The sequence below is a fragment of the Schistocerca piceifrons genome, chromosome X (assembly GCF_021461385.2).
Source record: "Schistocerca piceifrons isolate TAMUIC-IGC-003096 chromosome X, iqSchPice1.1, whole genome shotgun sequence".
Classification (NCBI taxonomy): Eukaryota; Metazoa; Arthropoda; class Insecta; order Orthoptera; family Acrididae; genus Schistocerca; species Schistocerca piceifrons.
In genome coordinates this window covers 720,989,199-721,010,554 of record NC_060149.1, presented here as the reverse complement: position 1 = coordinate 721,010,554, position 21,356 = coordinate 720,989,199, and the positions used below count along the sequence as shown (strand labels likewise).

The 21,356-nt window shown below is 43.5% G+C and overlaps 1 protein-coding gene across 1 annotated transcript in view; it reads left to right on the top strand.

The window, feature by feature from the left end:
- Nucleotides 1-915: 915 nt before the first annotated feature.
- Nucleotides 916-21,356, top strand: part of LOC124722673 — an 88,651-nt gene continuing 68,210 nt past the window's right edge. Inside the window, exon 1 of the mRNA XM_047247817.1 lies at nucleotides 916-931. Coding sequence (XP_047103773.1) covers nucleotides 916-931 — 16 coding nt within the window. The remainder of the gene's footprint in view (nucleotides 932-21,356) is intronic.

Sequence of the window (21,356 nt, the reverse complement as noted above, 5' to 3'; positions counted from 1 at the left end):
GTTCAAAAATGGTTCAAATGGCTCTGAGCACTATGGGACTTAACATCTGAGGTCATCAGTCCCCTAGAACGTAGAACTACTTAAACCTAACTAACCTAACGACATCACACACATCCATGCCCGAGGCAGGATTCGAACCTGCGACCGTAGCGGTTGCGCGGTCCCAGACTGAAGCGCCTAGAAACGCTCGGCCACAACGGCCGGCCGTAGTTGTCAGCATAAATATTTCTCGGTTTTCTCGCTACGTCAGATTTGTGTGCACACTCAAGCTTTCAACTTCTCTGTCGTCAGGAAGTCATTAAAACACTGAGTGTCGAAATAATCTGCTGCACTGAGAAAGCGGAAACATTCATGTAAAATTGTATAAACGCCACATTAGAGGGTTTATAGTACATCAACAAGATATACTAGCGGGTTTATTCCATTTCGACAGTTGTGTCTAAGTTCTCACGATGAAGCCGTAAATGGCTTCGAAGTCGACCGTAGATAAAGTAAACAAGGAGTACTGCCCAGAGTAAAATTAGTGTGACAGTTGCCTTTACGATCCGTAGCAAAATAATTCACAGCCTAAGTCTCTCACATCCAAGGTCATAGAAGCAACATACGTAGTGCAACAGAAGTACCCTCCACCACTCACTTCACAGTGGTTTCAGATTATAGGCATAAACTAAAACATTTGTGAGTCAGTGTGCAGCAGAACAGCGGTTGTTATTTGACGTTAGGAGGTACTCGCGTTAGCTGGGGATGCAGCGTGGCCGTGGCCGAGAGCGGGCCATGGTCTCTGGCGGTCAACTGAGGGCAGGCCGTGCCTCGGCCTTGATGGACCGTTGCACGAAGCGGAAAAGCTACTGGGGCAGGGTGAATGCCCGGTGATGCTATAAGCTGGCGAGCGCCGCGGCGCCGTCGCACTCCGCGATGGGACTACCCGCAGGTAAGTCGTTCTGCCGCCAGGGAGCTCATACACAAACGTTACACTGTATTCAGAGCGTCGCAGAGTGAAATTTGATATGATCATCATATTCAGTGTTTCTACTCGTAGTACAACTTTTAGTGGAAATTGGTGACATTTTTAGCGTATACCCCGAAATACTAAGTGAACTCTGAAGTATTATTACAGTTTATGGACTTTGTAACTATTAACGAGTTATTTTGTCCAATATTTTTCTTCCGACACAGGGTGTACGTTACTGTAAGGATTATTTTTATTGAATTGCAGCACGAGCTGCACAAGAATTTCTCCGCGGACGGTTTAGGCTCGTAGGTCGTGTTATATGCTTACAGCTGAACAACGGAAGCCCATTCATCAGTTGGCGTGCACTCAGCGTGACAGGAAAGCTTTTTGTTGTTTATTTGTCACCACTGTAAACAGCCTAACAGCCGAAACCGGTCACGGTGAAATTTTGAGCAACTGGGGCTGAGATTCAAGAAAAATATTCACAAATAATAAGACTTAATTTACGTAGAGGTAGTTAATGGCGTATTTAAAGAATTTCTTCCTAACCTATAGCATAGGTACAAAGTTTACTTTTATCTGATGATTTCAGGTTTTACTATGTTAATACTTGATCAGTTCAATGCAGATATGGTTCAGATAGTAGGTAGTGGAAGTTAATGACTCGTGTGGTCTGACGTATGTAAGCGGCATTTCCTGTCTGCACTGTAAGCCAATGAGTCTTTCAGACTTCATTGTATATTAAAGACAAGTATGGTAAAGCAGTTCAGACACTTGAAACAGTTTCTGTAACGTGATACTATGAAATGATAAACGATAAATATTGAAGCATATTTATCACAACATTCAGATTAACCAAAGGTCTTTGGCTTCGTCGGCAAAGTGAACGGATTTGAATGGCAAATAAAGATTGTGGTAACAGACTGAACTGTAAAGTAGCCTAATGTTTACGTTTGCGCATTATTTAAACTTTGCCGTATTTAATGCAATTTTCATCATAAAAACTAATATTGCAAGGTAACGTCAGAATACCTATATTTAGACAACGTACTAATGAGTATTTTGGTACAAACTATGTACATATATTGATGCATAAATTATGAAAAGTGCAAGGGAATCCAGTACGTAATTTATACTAACCAAAGTGAAAATGTACATATGAGTATCATAATACTTCAGGAAGGAGAGAGTTGTCTAAATAGTACCTGCAGTAAACGAAGCGATGTGACCCACTTCAGAAGAAAGGTTCAAATAATTATTTTTCTTTGATATCGTTCAGCACCCGGTCGGAGACTTAGTTGAAAAATTGGAAAACTTAGCTATTGTCAGATTGCGGTTATATGGAAGCATACGGTTTTTTTAGTATTAGATATTTCAGAGGAGTCGAAAATCTACGTTCATTTGTTTCTATAGGGTCGTTGCATCCCCAACCGGGGAACGCAGTGCCGCCTCCGGCACCGTCGAGAGTTTAAATATGCCTTACCTGTGTTACTGGGTTTCGAACGTCCTCGGTAGCTGTTGGAACCTAATCAATGTTATTTCTATTTATATTACTGGTGCATCTGTGAGGAGGGGGAATGGAGGGGAGTGTTACCGTCCATATAGTTGCGAAGCCGAAGCCAGTTAAAATAGCTCGACTGTCTGAAGCCATGTGAGGCAGTGGTCAGACACTGTACTTACAGTACGGGTGTTCGTGACTTAAATCGCAGTATGGTCATCCAAATTTAGGTTTCCCTGCTTTCCTTAAACCGCATACAGCGAATGCCGAAATGGTTCCTTCCCCACTCAGAGCTTGTACACGGTGTCCAATCACCTCATAGTCGGCGGGACGTAAGACATTCCTTTTCTTCCTTCTGAAATTGGAAAAAAGCACAGAACTCCTACTAGAAAGTAAATGTACACTGTTGACACTGTAATATTGCTCAGCGAAAATTTTGCACTGATGGTATTTACAGATTGTTTACAGCCCCTGGATATTTAAAATTCACTTCTGTCTGCCACAGGCTGTTGCGTAACATACTGCCATCAACATACGTCTTAGGCCTCACTCGTTTTGAAGTCGTTACAATTCAATGCAATGTATGTCACTACGTAGCACGCTCGCAGCTGCACGTGCCTATTTAAAAAATGTCCTACGTCAATAGCTACGAAATAAGTGATTCGAGCTAAGGCCATCTGTGAGCTTAACAGTACTGGACCAGACATGTTGTAGCCCTAAATACAGCGCCGTCAGCGTATAGACAATTTCCGAATAAAAAAGGTCGAATTGTGCGGTTGTGAATAGATGTTTTGGGCTACCTTACATAGTTACACATTCGCACGCAGTATGGGAAAAGGGAATACCTTTACAATGCTTCTCACGAAGGAAGCAACTCACCAGAAGCAAAATCTAGTGCGGTGTTCAGTCGAAGTCAAATGTTTGACAACATTATGTTGGGCAACCGAGTGTCATCACTAGATGGCAGCAAGCTAGCGTATCCACCTTAATATTTGGATATAAACTAGTAAAACCAACTGACTGTTGTCACTTCCTGGATTTTTGACTTTGAATTTCTGAAACCTCTCCCAGTTTCTTCCGGTTAATCGTTTTCTGTTACATTGGGTTCCGAACTGAATTCTCGCGATCTCCTGTCTTAAGGAGTAACTTCTGCAGCAGACAATACCGCTCATACAAGCTTCGTAAAGAGCTCCCATTGTAGAGAAATAATCTACGTTGATGAGAAGGCACCGTAGACGTTGAGGAGAGGAAATCAGTTTACGTACCAGTGACAACCGTCGCTAGTTCTCATTTTGAAAGCTATAACAAAATTTCTAAACAGTAAACAGAAATCATGCTCTACTCTCAACATACCACATCCACGATCAACATTTGTTAGCTCTTCATAAGCCATAGCACAGTTTCTTACTAGATCACTTCAAAATTTTCGTCTTAGTTTTCTACTTATTCTCGACTACTAGAAAGAAAACTGTAATATTAACGAGAACATAGATTTGAATTTAAATAACAAAATGAAACCTTAACCGAGCAAAGGGTAACAGGTCTACGTGCATTGTTGTTGTTAATGAAACATGTGAACAGCCATTAAATTCAGAAATAAAGTACACGTACTTAATACGGAACATCCCATAGTGTAGTTGGTTGCCGTTATGTCACCTGGCATAAAACTGTCTACTGCAACAACAACACTAGTCTGCATCCACCACAAACAGCAGCATTAAGTTGTAAAACTGAAGCACAGGAGGAGCTACGATGAGGTTCGATGTCTTCCCAGTACCTGTTACTACAACGCCAGGATGTGCGTAGGTCTCTAATCCACAACGCGTGTTTTATCTTGCTACTAATGGCTTCTGGACAGAAGAAGTAGAATCGTAGCGAGTCCTATTCCCGCTGTATGGAGTTTTTGCCAACAACCTCTGTACGTAAGCAATACTTCATGTCTCTCATAGGTGAGAAGGATTTATAGTGACTGATTCGTGCAGCACACTAAGTTTTCATGTCACAACAACGTACATAATGATGGAATTGGACACATCTAACTCCTGTGAAATCTCTTACGAAAGGCATGAGATTAGGACCGCGTATTCCATATCCTCTGTTGCTGTTATGGTAGAAAACACACAAATTTCTACATGTCATAGTACAGTCGATCGCTCTCTCGGTTACAGCAAAATAAAATATTTTTGATGATGCATAAAAATCTTGGGCCCTTTTTGCTCGCTTGGCTAACTCCAGACAGTAGGTAATTTAAAGATTGCAGTAACTACTATGGATACTGCGTGGCATTTTCACACAAATTTCCGATAAAATCAATAGTCAGATGCATGATATATTAACAACTCAATGTCACAAAAGTAGTGGTCGTTGGGCAGGACGCGGGCAGCAATCTTTAACGCGTAGCAGTGACTCTGAGGAAAGCATGACTCGCGTTCCGCTGTTACAGAGCAGGCGTTTACGTTTTTCTCTTCCATAAGGAGACGTTTTCGTTCTGTTTTACCTCAATTTTGTAATTATTCCATAGCGACTAGGTAATCAACGCTCATTAAAAATACCTCTCAAAACTACTTCCAATCGAACAAATGGTTCAAATGGCTCTGAGCACTATGGGACTTAACATCTTAGGTCATCAGTCCCCTAGAACTTAGAACTACTTATACCTAACTAACCTAAAGACATCACACACATCCATGCCCGAGGCAGGATTCGAACCTGCGACCGTAGCAGTCCCGCCGTTCCGGACTGCAGCGCCTAGAACCGCAAGACCACCACGGCCGGCTCCAATCGAAGAAATTCAGTGTAGTTACAAAGTTGTTGTGCAGGACATCATTGTAATTATTTCTCTGCCTTAGAACATTCATTAGTGGCCCTCATTCAGTAGTTACTGAAGCCCTTGAACATTAGTGTTAGTTTTAGTATTACGATTAGTATTATACAGTAATTACAAAGATGGGATAGGTCGTCGGTACACTCCTTTTGGGCGACAGTTTACAAGCAGATTTCTTGTAATGTGTTACGTGGGTGAAGTATATGTTACTCATTTAAGAATGTTAGTATACGTGTTACAACATGAGCATTTATTTTTGCAGTATGCATGAGATGCTTCCCCTTCAAAACTGACCGAAAAGCTCAGTGTACTTTCGTGGAGTGGAGATAACAATGTGGAGGTATAAAAAACAGTTGTTACCAGTGCCATATTCAGAGACGTTGTACAAGTTCGTAATACTAATAATTGAGGTGTTTCATAAGATCAGATGTACTTTTAGTCTCGTATCTCCATAGGGAGGAGATGTAGGATGTCAAACTAAGAGCATACAATACGTATTTCCGAAAAAAGAAGAAATAAGCTAATATACCACCCACAATTCCCAGGTGAAATGGTCGTCACGGAAGAATTTTTCTATTTCTTTTTTTCTATTTCAAAGGTAATAATACTTGTCACAACAGGGAAATGCAAACCTTCTGAGGTGTATATACATTTATTAGGTTATTGCAGCCACGCATCATGAAAGAGAAAAACAGTTTACAATACTCATTTACATTACTACCCTGAAGATGTATAGAAGCCATTTTTAACTAGCATATTGATGCTTTTACAGATATAAGGGTGTCTCTCAATTCCTACTATAGGCTTCTAGAGGTTGTAGAAGTTACTTAGCAGGTAGTTTTGCTAATTTCTGTTTTAGACATTCAGATTCACTTGACAAAGTTGGTTAGTCAAATAAGTTTGACGTACTGCTACAGGAAACCTTTATTAAATGTTGCCTTGCCAGTACTTCTCTTGATCCCTAGATTCTATTCCAAAATAATGTTAGTAGGCTTTCTTTACAATGGGAGAAATCTTCTTATGCCTAGTAACCATGGACTCCACGCAGATGCAGCAGAAACTGTAGGGCGTATTGCTACAGGCACTGACAAGAAGCATTTTCTAGAAGAGAAATACATATTTCAAACTAAAATTTTATCATTGTGCGACAAGGTGGTTGTATATAGCCTTTTGACTTACAGTGTTAGTGATAGTTACTAAATTTAACATTCATTTTACGTATAAAAATTTAACTGTTTAAACATACTTAAATCTTATTATTAATCGTTTAACATTGTGAGCAATAAAATAAAACTGAAAAACAGGAACCAGCGGGGTTGGAACCAAAGTTGTCGATCTTAGGGTCCGCGGTCTTACCCACCTTTTTAATATTTTATTTTACTTTTTAGGGCCTCAAAGCTTCTCTTAAATAATTCCTTACTGTCACCAAACGTGTCTTCATAGGCTAGATTTCAGTGCCTTTGTTGAGTGCGTGCGTGACCTCATAATGAAATAATGTTGATACCACGAAATACAATTTTGTCATTCTTCCTACTTCACAATGCATTAAATTCCTGTTCCAAAGCAAAAAATTAACAAAATTCAGGCACATATTACTCTAGGCTGAATAAAATGTATTTCTTTTCACTTCAGAAGAAAAGGAACGTTTTTCAGGACACAATGGAGGAAGGTTTCTATATCTGCTGTAAAAAAAATTCTTCTAATAAAGCAATTTTCTGTTATTGGTTATCATGACATAATATAAGATTCATCTTTCTAGTGGGTAAAAGTCAATTGTCCTTTTTTTCTTTTGAGCAAATTTATATTATCCATGTACTTGTTTCTTCTTTGTTGCCGACTTCCCTTTCTACTCACACACATGTGTAACTTACATGTCATAGCCATAGCAGTGTAAGTCTCTTCTATAGTTTGTTTGATCACTGCGTCGGTTATCTATTAACTGGGGCGATTCCTTGATCATCATATACAGCATGTTACCAAATGTTTTCCGATGATTGTCATCCTGTGCAATCCGAAAATATTCCCATTAAATATAGGACAAATATTCTGAGAAGGTAGTCTTGGTTTTCAGTGTAGCTGACTGTATGTACGATCAGCCATAGCCGGCCGGTGTGGCCGAGCGGTTCTAGGCGCTGTAGTCTGGAACCGCGCGACCGCTACGGTAACAGGTTCGAATCCTGCCTCGGGCATGGATGTGTGTGATGTCCTTAGGTTAGTTAGGTTTAAGTAGTTCTAAGTTCTAGGGGACTGATGACCTCAGATGTTAAGTCCCATAGTGCTCAGAGCCATTTCAACCATTTCAGCCATAGTGCTGCATTTTGTATAGTAATAGGGTATCGCGTGCGGTCAGGCCGCGTCGGTTCTCGAACGTTCAGATAGCATGCGTTCGTCTCATCAATGATGGCTAGTCGGTAGCTGAGAAAATCCCATATGTCCTGCGCTGCTCCGCAAACAAATCTGTGTGCGAGCGATTCAACGTTTCCGCCTTTGTGGCAGGCGGCTGTTACATTGAGGGGGGATTCTGGGCAATTTGTTTGTAGTACGGATTTTGTCAGTGATAGATACCATCGTGAGCGAATCCGTGAAGGCCGTAAGGCTGGTTAATATTTAGCCACAGAACTGTCCAGTTCACCTGCGGTTCCCACTCTTCAATAGTGTTTCCACGTGCGTCCTTTTCCGTGATTGTACACTACTGGCCATTAAAATTGCTACACCACGAAGATGACGTGCTACGAAGGCGAAATTTAACCTACAGGAAGAAGATGCTGTATTGTGCAAATTATTAGCTTTTCAGAGCATTCACACAAGGTTGGCGCCGGTGGCGACACCTACAACGTGTTGACATGAGGAAAGTTTCCAACCGATTTCTCATACAAAAACAGCAGTTGACCGGCGTTGCCTGGTGAAACGTTGTTGTGATGCCTCGGGTAAGGAATATAAATGCGTACCATTACGTTTCCGACTTTGATAAAGGTCGGATTGTAGCCTATCGCGACTGCGGTTTATCATATCGCGACACTGCTGCTCGCATTGGTCGAGATCCAATGACTGTTAGCAGAATATGGAATTGGTGGGTTCAGGAAGGTAATACGGAATGCCGTGCTGGATCCCAACGGCCTCGTATCACTAATAATCGAGATAACAAGCATCTTATCCGCATAACTGTAACGGATAGTGCAGCCACGTCTCGATCCCTGAGTCAACAGATGGGGATGTTTGCAAGACAACAATCATCTGCATGAACACTTCGACGACGTTTCCAGCAGCATGGACTATCAGCTCGGAGACCATGGCTGCGGTTACCCTTGACGCTGCATCACAGACAGGAGCGCCTGCGATGGTGTGCTCAACGACGAACCTGGGTGCACAAATGGCAAAACGTCATTTTTTTCTGTTAACAGCATCATGATGGTCTCATCCGTGTTTGGCGACATCGTGGTGAACGCACATTGGAAGCGTGTATTCGTCATCGCCATACTGGCGCATCTCCAGGCGTGATGGTATGGGGTGCCATTGGTTACACGTCTCGGTCACCTCTTGTTCGCATTGACAGCACTTTCAACAGTGGACGTTACATTTCAGATGTGTTACGACCCGTGGCTCTACCCTTCATTCGATCCCTGTGAAACCCTACATTTCAGCAGGATAATGCACGACCACATGTTGCAGGTCCTGTATGGGCCTTTCTGGATACAGAAAATGTTCGACTGCTACCCTGGCCAGCACATTCTCCATATCTCTCACCAATTGAAAACGTTTGGTCAATGGTGACCGAGCAACTGGCTAGTCACAATACGTCAGTCACTACTCTTGATGAACTGTGGCATCGTGTTGAAGCTGCATGGGCAGCTGTACCTGTACACGCCATCCAAGCTCTGTTTGACTCAATGCCCAGGCATATCAAGGTCGTTATTACGGCCAGAGGTGGTTCTTCTGGGTACTGATTTGTCAGGATCTGTGCACCCAAATTGCGTGAAAATTTAATCACATGTCAGTTCTAATATAATATATTTGTCTAATGAATATCCGTTTATCATCTGCATTTCTTCTTGGTGTAGCAATTTTAATGGCTAGTGGTGTATACAGGGTGTTACAAAAAGGTACGGCCAAACTTTCAGGAAACATTCCTCACACACAAATAAAGAAAAGATGTTATGTGGACATGTGTCCGGAAACGCTTAATTTCCATGTTAGAGATCATTTTAGTTTCGTCACTATGTACTGTACTTCCTCGATTCTCCACCAGTTGGCCCAATTGAAGGAAGGTAATGTTGACTTCGGTGCTTGTGTTGACATGCGACTCATTGCTCTACAGTACTAGCATCAAGCACATCAGTACGTAGCATCAACAGGTTAGTGTTCATCACGAATGTGGTTTTTCAGACAGTGCAATGTTTACAATTGCGGAGTTTGCAGATGCCCATTTGATGTATGGATTAGCACGGGGCAATAGCCGTGGCGCGGTACGTTTGTATCGAGACAGATTTCCAGAACGAAGGTGTCCCGACAGGAAGACGTTCCAATCAATTGATCGGCATCTTAGGGAGCACGGAACATTCCAGACTATGACTCGCGACTGGGGAAGACCTAGAACGACGAGGACACCTGCAATGGATGAGGCAATTCTTCGTGCAGTTGACGATAACCCTAATGTCAGCGTCAGAGAAGTTGCTGCTGTACAAGGTAACGTTGACCACGTCACTGTATGGAGAGTGCTACGGGAGAACCAGTTGTTTCCGTACCATGTACAGCGTGTGCAGGCGCTATCAGCAGCTGATTGGCCTCCGCACTTACACTTCTGCGAATGGTTCATCCAACAATGTGTCAATCCTCATTTCAGTGCAAATGTTCTCTTTACGGATGAGGCTTCATTCCCACGTGATCAAATTGTAAATTTTCACAATCAACATGTGTGGGCTGATGAGAATCCGCACACAATTGTACAATCACGTCATCAACACAGATTTTCTGTGAAAGTTTGAGCAGGCATTGTTGGTGATATCTTGATTGGGGCCCCATGTTCTTCCACCTACGCTCAATGGAGCACGTTATCATGATTTCATACGGGATACTCTACCTGTGCTGCTAGAACATGTGCCTTTACAAGTACGACACAATATGTGGTTCATGCACGATGGAGCTCCTGCACATTTTAGTCGAAGTGTTCGTACGCTTCTCAGCAACAGATTCGGTGACCGATGGATTGGTAGAGGCGGACCAGTTCCATGGCCTCCACGCTCTCCTGACCTCAACCCTCTTGACTTTCATTTATGGGGGCATCGACTACGCAACCCCGGTACCAAATGTAGAGACTCTTCGTGCTCGTATTGTGGACGGCTGTGATACAATACGCCATTCTCCAGGGCTGCACCAGCGCATCAGGGAGTCCATGCGACGGAGGGTGGATGCATGTATCCTCGCTAACGGAGGACATTTTGAACATTTCGTGTAACAAAGTGTTTGAAGTCACGCTGGTACGTTCTGTTGCTGTGTGTTTCCATTCAATGATTAATTTGATATGAAGAGAAGTAATAAAATGAGCTCTAACATCGAAAGTAAGCGTTTACGGACACATGTCCACATAACATATTTTCTTTCTTTGTGTGTGAGGAATGTTTCCTGAAAGTTTGGCCGTACCTTTTTGTAACATCCTGTATATCGTCTTCTTAAGAATCTGTGCGTTTCTGGGATACTGGCGCGAACATAACTAAATTCAAGAAAATATATCTGGATGAGTTGGTATTCTGAAGGAATCGTAGCGAGGTAGATCAATGGCACTATGTTCGTTGGTCTCATGCTAGTTAAGAGACTGTGCAGAAGGGATGCGCATTAGGTTGATGAGGAGCGCCGCGAGTTTGTTTCTAATTCTAATGAGACAAGACCACCCCGTGAGCGAGGCAAGATGAGTGCCACGAACTGTACTTGTTGCCACAGAGAAGAAAACAGCTGAATGCCAGCTGAGTATTCGCCGCCAAACCTTCAGAGAGCGGAAGTACTTGGGTAGTATCGTAAATGTTGCTTGCGATGGATAATTGAACTTTTGTAGGAATATCAGGTGTCTTCCAGAGTGCAAATTCAGCGTGGCCCTGATGCGATTGAGAAGGTTCACATATTATTAGTTAACGTGCGGTCATGTATGGTCTCCCAGTAAATGGTAAGAGAACAGTGTGAGCTTTGTTACTCCGCCGATGTCACCTCAGGAGTTTTGCCAAAGCCACCAATGAGGGGAAGTATGGTGGTCTTCCTAGTGTTGGTTCGAGCACCAGATGCCTTCAAGTAGATTTTTAAATAAGTCTTCCAGGGAGGCCAGGTTTTGTTCGGAAGAGAGACAAACACGTCGTCTGCGTATGTTGTGCAGCAGATTCACGTGTTCTGTTCCCAATGAAACTTATTAGTGATTCAAAGGCCTCAGCATACAGAGCCTTCGACAGTGGGCGTACTTGTCGGACAGAGAAACAGACCGACCAATACGGGGAAATTTTATGAAGTGACGAGTGATAAAAATTTCAGAGGAAGCATTTGGTTACGCGCCGCGGAGGATTGCCGTAATACGAGTGCTGATATCCCGTTCTCGTCAACGCTTCTATTAAACTAATGGCTCACACGGTCAATCGCTTTAGAAAAGTTTAAAAATAAAATTGCTTCTTCAGTTCCGGCCGCTGCTGCGGAGAATATCGCATGTGTGTTCCACACACTGCAGTGAGAATGCTTATACGTGTTGGCACAATATTGGTAGCTGCGTTGTCTTCTCAAAGACTGATTCCATACGAGTCTTGGTCGAGCGCGTAATGAATCTGAAATCTGCATTAAGCAGCGTGATAGGCCGCAGGCTGCATACAGACCAGTTTCCGTGAAAACAACGACACTTTTTTTTTCGTAGCGTTGGGTACTTTGGCGCCTCGCCAAACGTCATTAGCAATAGCATGAAGGGATTCTCTGAGCATGTAACAGAACTGGCAAATTTCTGCTCAGAGGCCATCAGAACATGGCGACCTTCCCTTAAGTGCGCGGAAGGTTGCGCTCTCAATTTCGTCAGTTGTGAATGGAGCTTCCAGAGTGATTCTATCCACCTCTTGCAGGTGTTCTTGGATAGTGCTATGCACTGCGTGACCAGGGTGATCGATATTTTGCCTGTCATAGGGGGCACTGTAACACGCATAGGCATAGACTGCCTGTGTACAGAGAGAGTGGCCATAGGTGAAGTTGCCCGTGATTGGTTGATTAGCTTTGGAGCCATTTTTCTGCCAAACGTCTCTCGCGCTTCCTATGTTCGCCATGCTTTTGAGTTGAAGTTCAGAGGGCTTTTGGAAACGATTAAAAGGTATTTGAATTATTGAGAGACTTGTTGTGCGTTGTGCATGCATGTTCTATTTATTTGTATATCGTTTTTAGTACGTAATTAGCGTTTGCGATCTTAAATACGAGTTGAAATAATGAAGCGTTTTCTGATGAAGTCGGTAGGCCTACTTGTGGCCTAGTGGTTCTAGGCGCTTCAGTCTGAAACCGCCCGACCGCTACGGTCGCAGCTTCGAATCCTGCCTCGGGCATGGATGAGTGTGATGTCTTTAGGTTAGTTAGGTTTAAGTAGTTCTAAGTTCTAGGGGACTGATGACCTCAGAAGTTAAGTCCCATAGTGCTCAGAGCCATGTGAACCGGTATGCCTACATGTTTGAAATAAGCACCTTAGTAATTGTACAGTATTGTTTTTAACATCTGTAATTCGTACTGCAGACGTTCGTAAACGATACCAGGTTGTGCTGCATTTGGTTGTAAACAACTGCTTACGACTTTCATTCATCGGACGTAATACAGGTATGTTAAATCTTTAGCGTTATGCACTTCCGATACAAAACAAATGCTATACACTATTTTTTTTATTTACGTTACCTTCATTGCAATACGTCTAGTAAACGAACTTTAAACGAGATAAATGCAAGTAACGAATAATTTTACAGCAACTGTATCAAATTTTCCTGTGCTGTACGTAGTAGGCTACTATGAGTATATTATAGCTGTAAAGAAAGGCATTTAACGAAAGATTTCGCCATATTGTCCCGTGCTTTTGATTCGGCGAGTGTGTACTCCACTACTGCCCATTCAAAAGTCCCGCCAGCAGTTTGGCAGAAAAATGGCCGCCGTATCGTGCGGTTGGCCACTCTCTCCCTATACAGGCTCTCTACATAGGCACAGTCACAGTTCCTCTCTGGGTAACTTCTTGCAAGCCGGAGCCATTCACAAGTTCAGTATCAGTTGAAATTTCCGCCGGCGTGCAAGGCGCAAAAACATGGAACAGCGATACCCTTTTTCTCGCCAGCTATGTCTTCTGGTTGAGCCTGAAGAAATACTCCCGACAGCTGCTTTTGCAACACGTCGGTGATTTTTAGCTTTAAAAAAAATTTGATCTTTGCATATGTTGCAGCGCCTTGGATATTAGATATCTGGTAAAGGTTCCTGATACATTCATAGTAAAATTCTACGCTCGTTTTCACCATAACAGTTTCGCCTGATATATTGTTTCACTATTGACAAAAGCCAAGGCTTTTCGTAGCGAATCCACGATGTCAAAGCATCGGAATGACGGTGTCTTTGTAGAAGAGCTTAATCACAATTAGGTCTTAAGTCATTTCTAATCTTGGGATTTGCAGGAGATCAGTATTCAGCTTGCAGTAGCCGAAACCACGAGAGACCTGTCGTCTTTGAAGATTTATAAAACAAGAGTAGGCACAGTGGTCAGAAAAACTGATTATCGCTATGCCATCGCTCGTCACATGCGGTTACAGATCGGGAGAGACATATCTTATTCAGCCTGCTTGCTACACAGTGGGACAGACAGTAAATGATAAGCGGGGACCACGAAACTGTTCTCATTTGTCAACTAGATGAAGACCGGTGACTAGTTTCTAGTTAGACACTTTATAAAGTTGGGCGACTGATCCTTGGCATAGAGGACGCAGTTGGTCACCAGCAATGAGTGGCGGATCACCATTGGTGACGAGAACTCCTGGCAGCTCTCTTTAGAAAACAAGGAACGTTTGTCTTCCTTGAGTGGTGGTGGTTAGTGTTTAACGTCCCGTCGACAACGAGGTCATTAGAGACGGAGCGCAAGCTCGGGTTAGGGAAGGATTGGGAAGGAAATCGGCCGTGCCCTTTCAAAGGAACCATCCCGGCATTTGCCTGAAACGATTTAGGGAAATCACGGAAAACCTAAATCAGGATGACTGGAGACGGGATTGAACCGTCGTCCTCTCGAATGCGAGTCCAGTGTGCAACCACTGCGCCACCTCGCTCGGTCTGTCTTCCTTGAGCCTGATGGAGCATAGAGGTGTATTATTTGTATTTCGTTGATCGTACATGACGTACGTCGAGCTTTAAGATGTCGCTGGACATTAGTAAAAGGAATGACGCCACGAATCAGGATTGCAGTCCAGTAGAATTTTTATTACGCACGTTAACAATGGCTATATAACCTACAATAGTGATATCGGTGATGGTAACGTCCTGAAGAAGAGCAATATTGGCCACCGTGCCATACAGAAAGTCTGCAAGAGTATAGGTTTCGTGGCCACAAATACTCCGGGTACTACTGCTTGTAGTGATATTACACTGAAGTGACAGGTAATGGGACAGCGTTATGCACATATACAGATGGCGGTGGTAACGCGTACGCAAGATATGAGGGCAGTGTATTGGCGGAGCTGTCATTTGACTCTGATGATCTATGTGAAAAGGCTTCTGATGTAATTACGGACGAACGATGGGAGCAACGGACTCTGCACGCGGAATGGTGGTTGGCGCTAGGTGGACGCGAAATAACATTTTGGAAAACTTCAGTGAATGCAATATTCCGAAATCCACAGTGTTGAGAATGTGCCGAAAATACCAAATTTTAGGGATTAACTCTTACCACGGCCAACGAAGTGGCCGACGGCCTTCACTTAACACCCGAGAGCAGTGGCGTTGTCATTACTAGCAGACAAGCAACACTGACAGAAATAACCGCATAAATCAATGTGGGACGTTAGACGAACGTATCCTTTAGGACAGTGCGGCGAAATTCGGCATTAATGGGCCACGGCAGAAGACGATCGACGCGAGTGCCTTTGCTAACAGCACGACATCGCCTGCAGTGCTTCTCTTTGGCGCGTGAGCATATTGGCTGGACCCTAAATTGCAAAACCGTGGCCTAGTTAGGTGAATACCAATTTCAGCTGGTAAGAGCTGATACTAAAGTCAGAGTACGGTGCAGACTCCACGAAGCCGTGGATCAAATTAGCCAACAAGGCACTGGTGGTGGTGTGGTTCCATAATGGTGTGGACCGTATTTACATGGAATCGCCTGATTGTTCTGCTCCAACTGAACCGATCATAGACTGGTAATTATGTTCGGCTGCTTGGAGACAATTTTCAGCCAAACCACGATTGAATTTTTGTGGATGACAATGCGCCATGTCACCAGGCCGAAGTTGTTCGTGATTGATTCGAACAACATTCTGCACAATCCAAGTGACTGATTTAACCACCTAGATTTCCCGACATGAATCCCATCGAACATCTGTAGGACGTAATCGAGAGGTCAGTTCGTGCACAAGATCCTGCATCAGCAACACTATCGCAATGATTGACTTTTGTAGAGGCAGTTGGCGCAATATTTCTGCAGGGGACTTCCAACTACTTGTTAAGTCCATACTACTCCGAGGAAAATGAGATCCGATACGTTACTAGGAGATATCTCATGACTTCTGTCGCCTGACTGTATAACTCTGGCGCTGCATCACGGTGTTGTAGTTGCAGTGCAGCATGAGGTGGCATTTCATTCTTGACTTCTGTCCACCAGTGCGATGTTTCGGGCGTTGCGGGTGGGTCTTTTTCTATGGCTGTAGTGCCAGAAGTGACACCACGTGTAGAATCCGAAGAGGTTGGAGCTCCCTTTTGTAAAATCTCTTCGCCTGTTTTGTAAAGGCCTCGTCGCTGCTGCTGGAGTTTGTGAAACGGCTTCTGGTGCAGTACACCGCTAAGACAATTTCTCCCTGCCACTATTACACAGCTACGCCCCAGGATCAGGCAACAGGATCGGAGAACGAAGCTTCTACAACACTCCAACAAGTTAGTAAGTCACACAAATGTGTTATAAAGGTTTGCTTATCTTTGTTACTTGTTGAATGATTAAGTCTGCAACACTGCATGTAACGTAACAAAAAAAGGGCCCTCAATGGCTAAGGGCAAATAATCGTAGGTGGACTTCACAGTTCATAGCTAATGAAATTTACAACTACTGTCTGTTCACTAAGAGTTCACTAAACGACGTTCCCTGTCAGACCTGGACGAGGACCCATAACCAGGTGGGCAAGAGCTGCTCTTCTATCTTCCGAGTAGTCTTCTGTCTTCTGTCTTTGGGAGTCCGGTCAGTGGCGGATTGTACTCGGCCGGCAGTTGGCAGAGGCGGAGTCGATATCTTCATCCTCAGCGCCGCCTATGGCGTTGGTGGAACTTGCGCAAGCGGCGAGTGTCTATGGCACTGGCACCAGCTGGCATTTTTGTGCCTGTGGTGCTTTTGCTCTGGTTCTGGCTGTGTCTTTTTCGGACGACACAGCATGTTCAGCTTCCTTTTGCGCCCCGGAGTGCGAGACGTTATTCTTATTCTTATCGGGTGACATATAGGGTGTCTGCTTTTCCTTTGCCCCTCATATTCTTGTTACATGTCTCTTTAGGTCGCGTTTCGTCGTCGGAACGCGGTATGGAACCTGTGACGGTAACCACGGTACTGTCAGTAGTTACACTTGCTTATTTCGCCGGGAATTTCAACGTCTGAGTGGCAGATGAAACCCTTTGAGCATCGAGCTGCGTTCAGAAGACATAGGGTATCTGATACTCCCTCAGAAACATGTGAGGTCATCTCCTCCGTCACTATAGCTTCCTCCGATGCACGAGTGTGGTCCTCGGTAAGGGTAAGTGCGGCTGCCGGCAGCAGTGAGTTCGCCTCAGCGGCCGCGCCGGCCGTGTTAGCTAAAACATTACAAGAGAGCACGGGAGGGTAGCTGTTTATTTGCTGGAGCAGCATCTGGCTAGCTTCGCGTGGAAGTTGCACTGGCTTGTGCTTACTACAGTTTACCCGCAAGCGCTCTGTTGACCCGCAGAAGGAGCAGTCCACTATAAGATATGGATGTCCGTATGCCACTAGCGGACAGATACAACGGTATATGCTTAAAGTCAATACGAATATTTTTAACACCGCTGTGAACTTGGTGGATGTAAGCAGGCAACCGCTTCCCATTAGTGACGCTAAATATGGTTCCATAGGGACATAGCCATCTTCAGATATCAACATTCGAAAATTCGAAGCCGACCGCAGTGGCCGAGCGGTTCTAGGCGCTACAGTCTGGAACCACGCTGCCGCTACGGTCGCAGGTTCGAATCCTGCCTCGAGCATGGATGTGTGTGACGTCCTTTCGACTGACGCCAGTGGGACTTAAAATACTTTCACATAATTGAGGAGTTTCCAGTCTCATTAAGAGTTCAAAATCAAATCCAAATACAAACCGATGATATCTTCATGAGTGATCTTAAGTACATATTTCTTTTATTTACAATGTGTGTGTGTGTGTGTGTGTGTGTGTGTGTGTGTGTGCATGATGACGACGAGAAGGTGAGATCCGGTGCCGGCACATAGCCTACTCCCCGTGAATAGCAGTAAGGGGGCCGCCGAGATCAATCTCTGCATCTGACGGACAGATCACCATCAACAGTGTCGCATGGCCTCACGTATCGGATACGGCGGAGAGGTTTGATACTTTAACCGGGACATTGGTGCAAAGTCTAGTGATAAGCAACTTCACGCCACCACCTGTCCTCCCCTTTCCGGCCAAATACTGGCAGTGAAAATATTTGCCACCATCAGAATTCGAACCGGCTTAACCCCGGGTCGAGCGCCACTGCACAACCGTGCGTTAGCGACCGTGAAAGTACTAATCTGAGAAATTCTAAAGGTTCAGGACGCGGACAATGCCGATGGAAGATGTACTGGATACCAGTTGTTCTATTTAAGTTCGACGTGTTACGTATAGAACGGTGTTACGGCACAAACAAAATCGCGAATCTCACGCGATATGTAAACACACAGCTGCCAACGCGCTGGACGAGAGACCGCTGCCACGGTTGCCACTCGACTCGACTGCTGCACCCTTGCGAGATTTAGTGCTCGAAATTTTCTCATACTCTACGCATAAGTATTTACAGAGCGCTTCACCTTTTCCTATGGCACACTCAGGCAAAATATTCTAGAAACATGATACGAGCATTTACCTGTTTCTGTTCATATAGCTTGCGCCAAAGCGGTGAGCCTCGTTCGTCACCCCCCCCCCCCCCCAAACCCCCCAACCCTCCTATAAGCTTTATACTTGGAGAAGATTAATCTAACTTTAAAACTTCACGTCCTCCTCCAAAGATCTACTGGAAAAGGGCCTCTTTAGCAGATGACCTACAGCAAACACTTTCATGTTTCAATCAGGTGGAATTTTTCACTTTATCTATATTAATTATATTTTTTCACGACTAGTTTCAGCTTTCTAGGCCATTCTTAAGAAGTGTATACCCTACACACTGAAATGTCAGCGTCTTAAAGAGCTGTATTCTTTTTGGCTTACAAATCCTGTTTGTTGGTTTGATATCATTTGTGAAATAAAACGAACAGAAAACACGTGTTTAAATACGCTGACATTTTAGTATGTATACTTTTCTATTGCAGAACCACAACATCAATTTAGAACGGCGTAGAAGGTTTAAACTATTTGTCGAGAAAATTAACACAGCAAAAATGGAAAAGTTAACTTTCAATAAATTCATTACTGTGGTACCTGATACGGAAAAAAACTGTTGTAAAAAAATTTCAGAACGAAGTTTTCACTCCCCATCGGAGTCTGCGCTGACAGAAAACTCCGTGGCAGATCAAAACCGTTCCGGACCGAGACTCAAACTCGAGACCTTTATCTTTCGCGGGCAAGTGCACTCGATACCGGTTCCTACTGTATTTGCCTTTCAAAGAGCGCTGAAAAACAAGTGTTCGTCCATTTCATTTGCATACCAGCACTTATTCGAGAAAAATGTCGTAATTTTAGTGCGATTTCCCGCTCGCATTCAAAGAGAAACGGCATAATTTTAGTGCGATATGTACAGCGGGCCCGGTGATAACAGGCCGCCACTGGAAACTTTATTTGGATTGTAGAAACAAAGAGCTAATACTAAATGTAAACTGATATAAGCTACTCACATCATTTAACAAAGTCAAGATAACCACAAAATTCCACACGCTCTTTTCGTTAGAATCTGTTTAATCTGAGTCTTTGGTTGAAGATATTTCTTTGGAAGAGAAATATGAACAGTGGTACTTTTTTTATATACTGCAGTTATACACGTAATGCAGTTAAAATGTCAATATTTACGCACAGAAGAAACGTTTCCTCCAGTTAAATCATAGCTTAAGACTCTGTGTAACAATGACCTGCATATTGAGAAAATTATATTAAAAACATGGATGGAACCCAAACATCTAAAAAATGAAGCCGAAACACAATTACTGCCGACTGCTAAAAAGCAAATTTCAGCTACTTTAGTACCTAAAATGTATCAGATTACACATACATATCCTTGAATAGCTAAAAAACTGTCTTATAGCGAATTTCTTGTTTCATATTTGAATTTCTCACGTGAAACCTCTTTGTAAACGCATTTCCACAGGAGAAAAATGATCCCTGTAGGTCTTTGTAATAAAAAGGCAACGTGAAACATTCTCTACCTAGAGGAGAAACAGATTTTTGCTCATAAATGCCCCCAGTCTTCGATGAACTCTCATTGCATATCACTGCGCCGCTCCCTAGCTTTATTGAATAAGTAGATTCCATTCCTGAAGTGCAGGTTTGGGAGATGGGCAAAATACCCATCACGGGACTTCATACACCTTCACGGACTCAAGTTTTCACATCCACATTTTCTTTTCATAGTGGAATGAAAGAAGGTTATACGATACAGCATCTGGTCGATACGGTTGATGTTCTGATAATTCATTTCCCAAACGCCCTCAGTTACCCTAATACCAAGGCGCCTTTGTGCGGGAAGGTTCATTTTCCTGACAAAAAACTTTTTTTTTCCTTTTGCAATCTAGGCTTCTCCTTGCGTATTTTGTTATCTAATCGGTGCAGAAGACTCAAGTGACCCTCATACATATTTTGCTCCTTTGCAAGATAAAAAGTAGTAGTTATCTCCTTCGTATCATGGAAAGCAGCGCTTGTAGGCGCTTCAGTCCAGAACCGCGCTGCTGCTACTGTCGCAGGTTCGAATCCTGCCTCGGGCATGGATGTGTGTGATGTCCTTAGGTTAGTTACGATTAAGTAATTCTATGTCTAGGGGACTGATGACCTCATATGTTAGTCCCATTGTGCTTAGAGCCATTTGAACCATTTTGGAAAGCCGAATAGAACGTTTGCCACATGAAACTGACAACAACTTTCCTGCTGGAGTGCCATCGGCTCCCACAGGTAGCACAAACAGAATATTATGATAACATTGAAACTTACGTACTAACAGAAAGGGAAGAAATGTCATCGAAATCAGAGGATCTAAGAAGAAAACTTTCCTTAATTGGTAGTCGCCTTTAAATTCTTTCTTTGCATAGATATTTCGAAACAAGGTGTGTGTATTTTGGATAAATATTAATGCTCCGTGACAGCTACACTTACGTTTATTTTTTCACGTTAGTATTACAGTTTCATCTGTTACCTATTAGATATTACCGAGGAGCTGTGTGGAGTGAATCTTTCCATGTTCAAAATGGCTCTGAGCACTATGGGACTTAACATCTGAGGTCATCAGTCCCCTAGAACTTAGAACTACTTAAACCTATCTAACCTAAGGACATCACACACATCCATGCCCGAGGCAGGATTCGAACCTGCGACCGTAGCGGTCTCGCGGTTCCAGACTGTAGCGCCTAGAACCGCACGGCCACTCCGGCCCGCAAATCTTTCCATGTGATCGATTGGCGTCCCTCAGCACCAAACCAGCCAGTATTTGGAAACTCTGGGCGGAAAGCA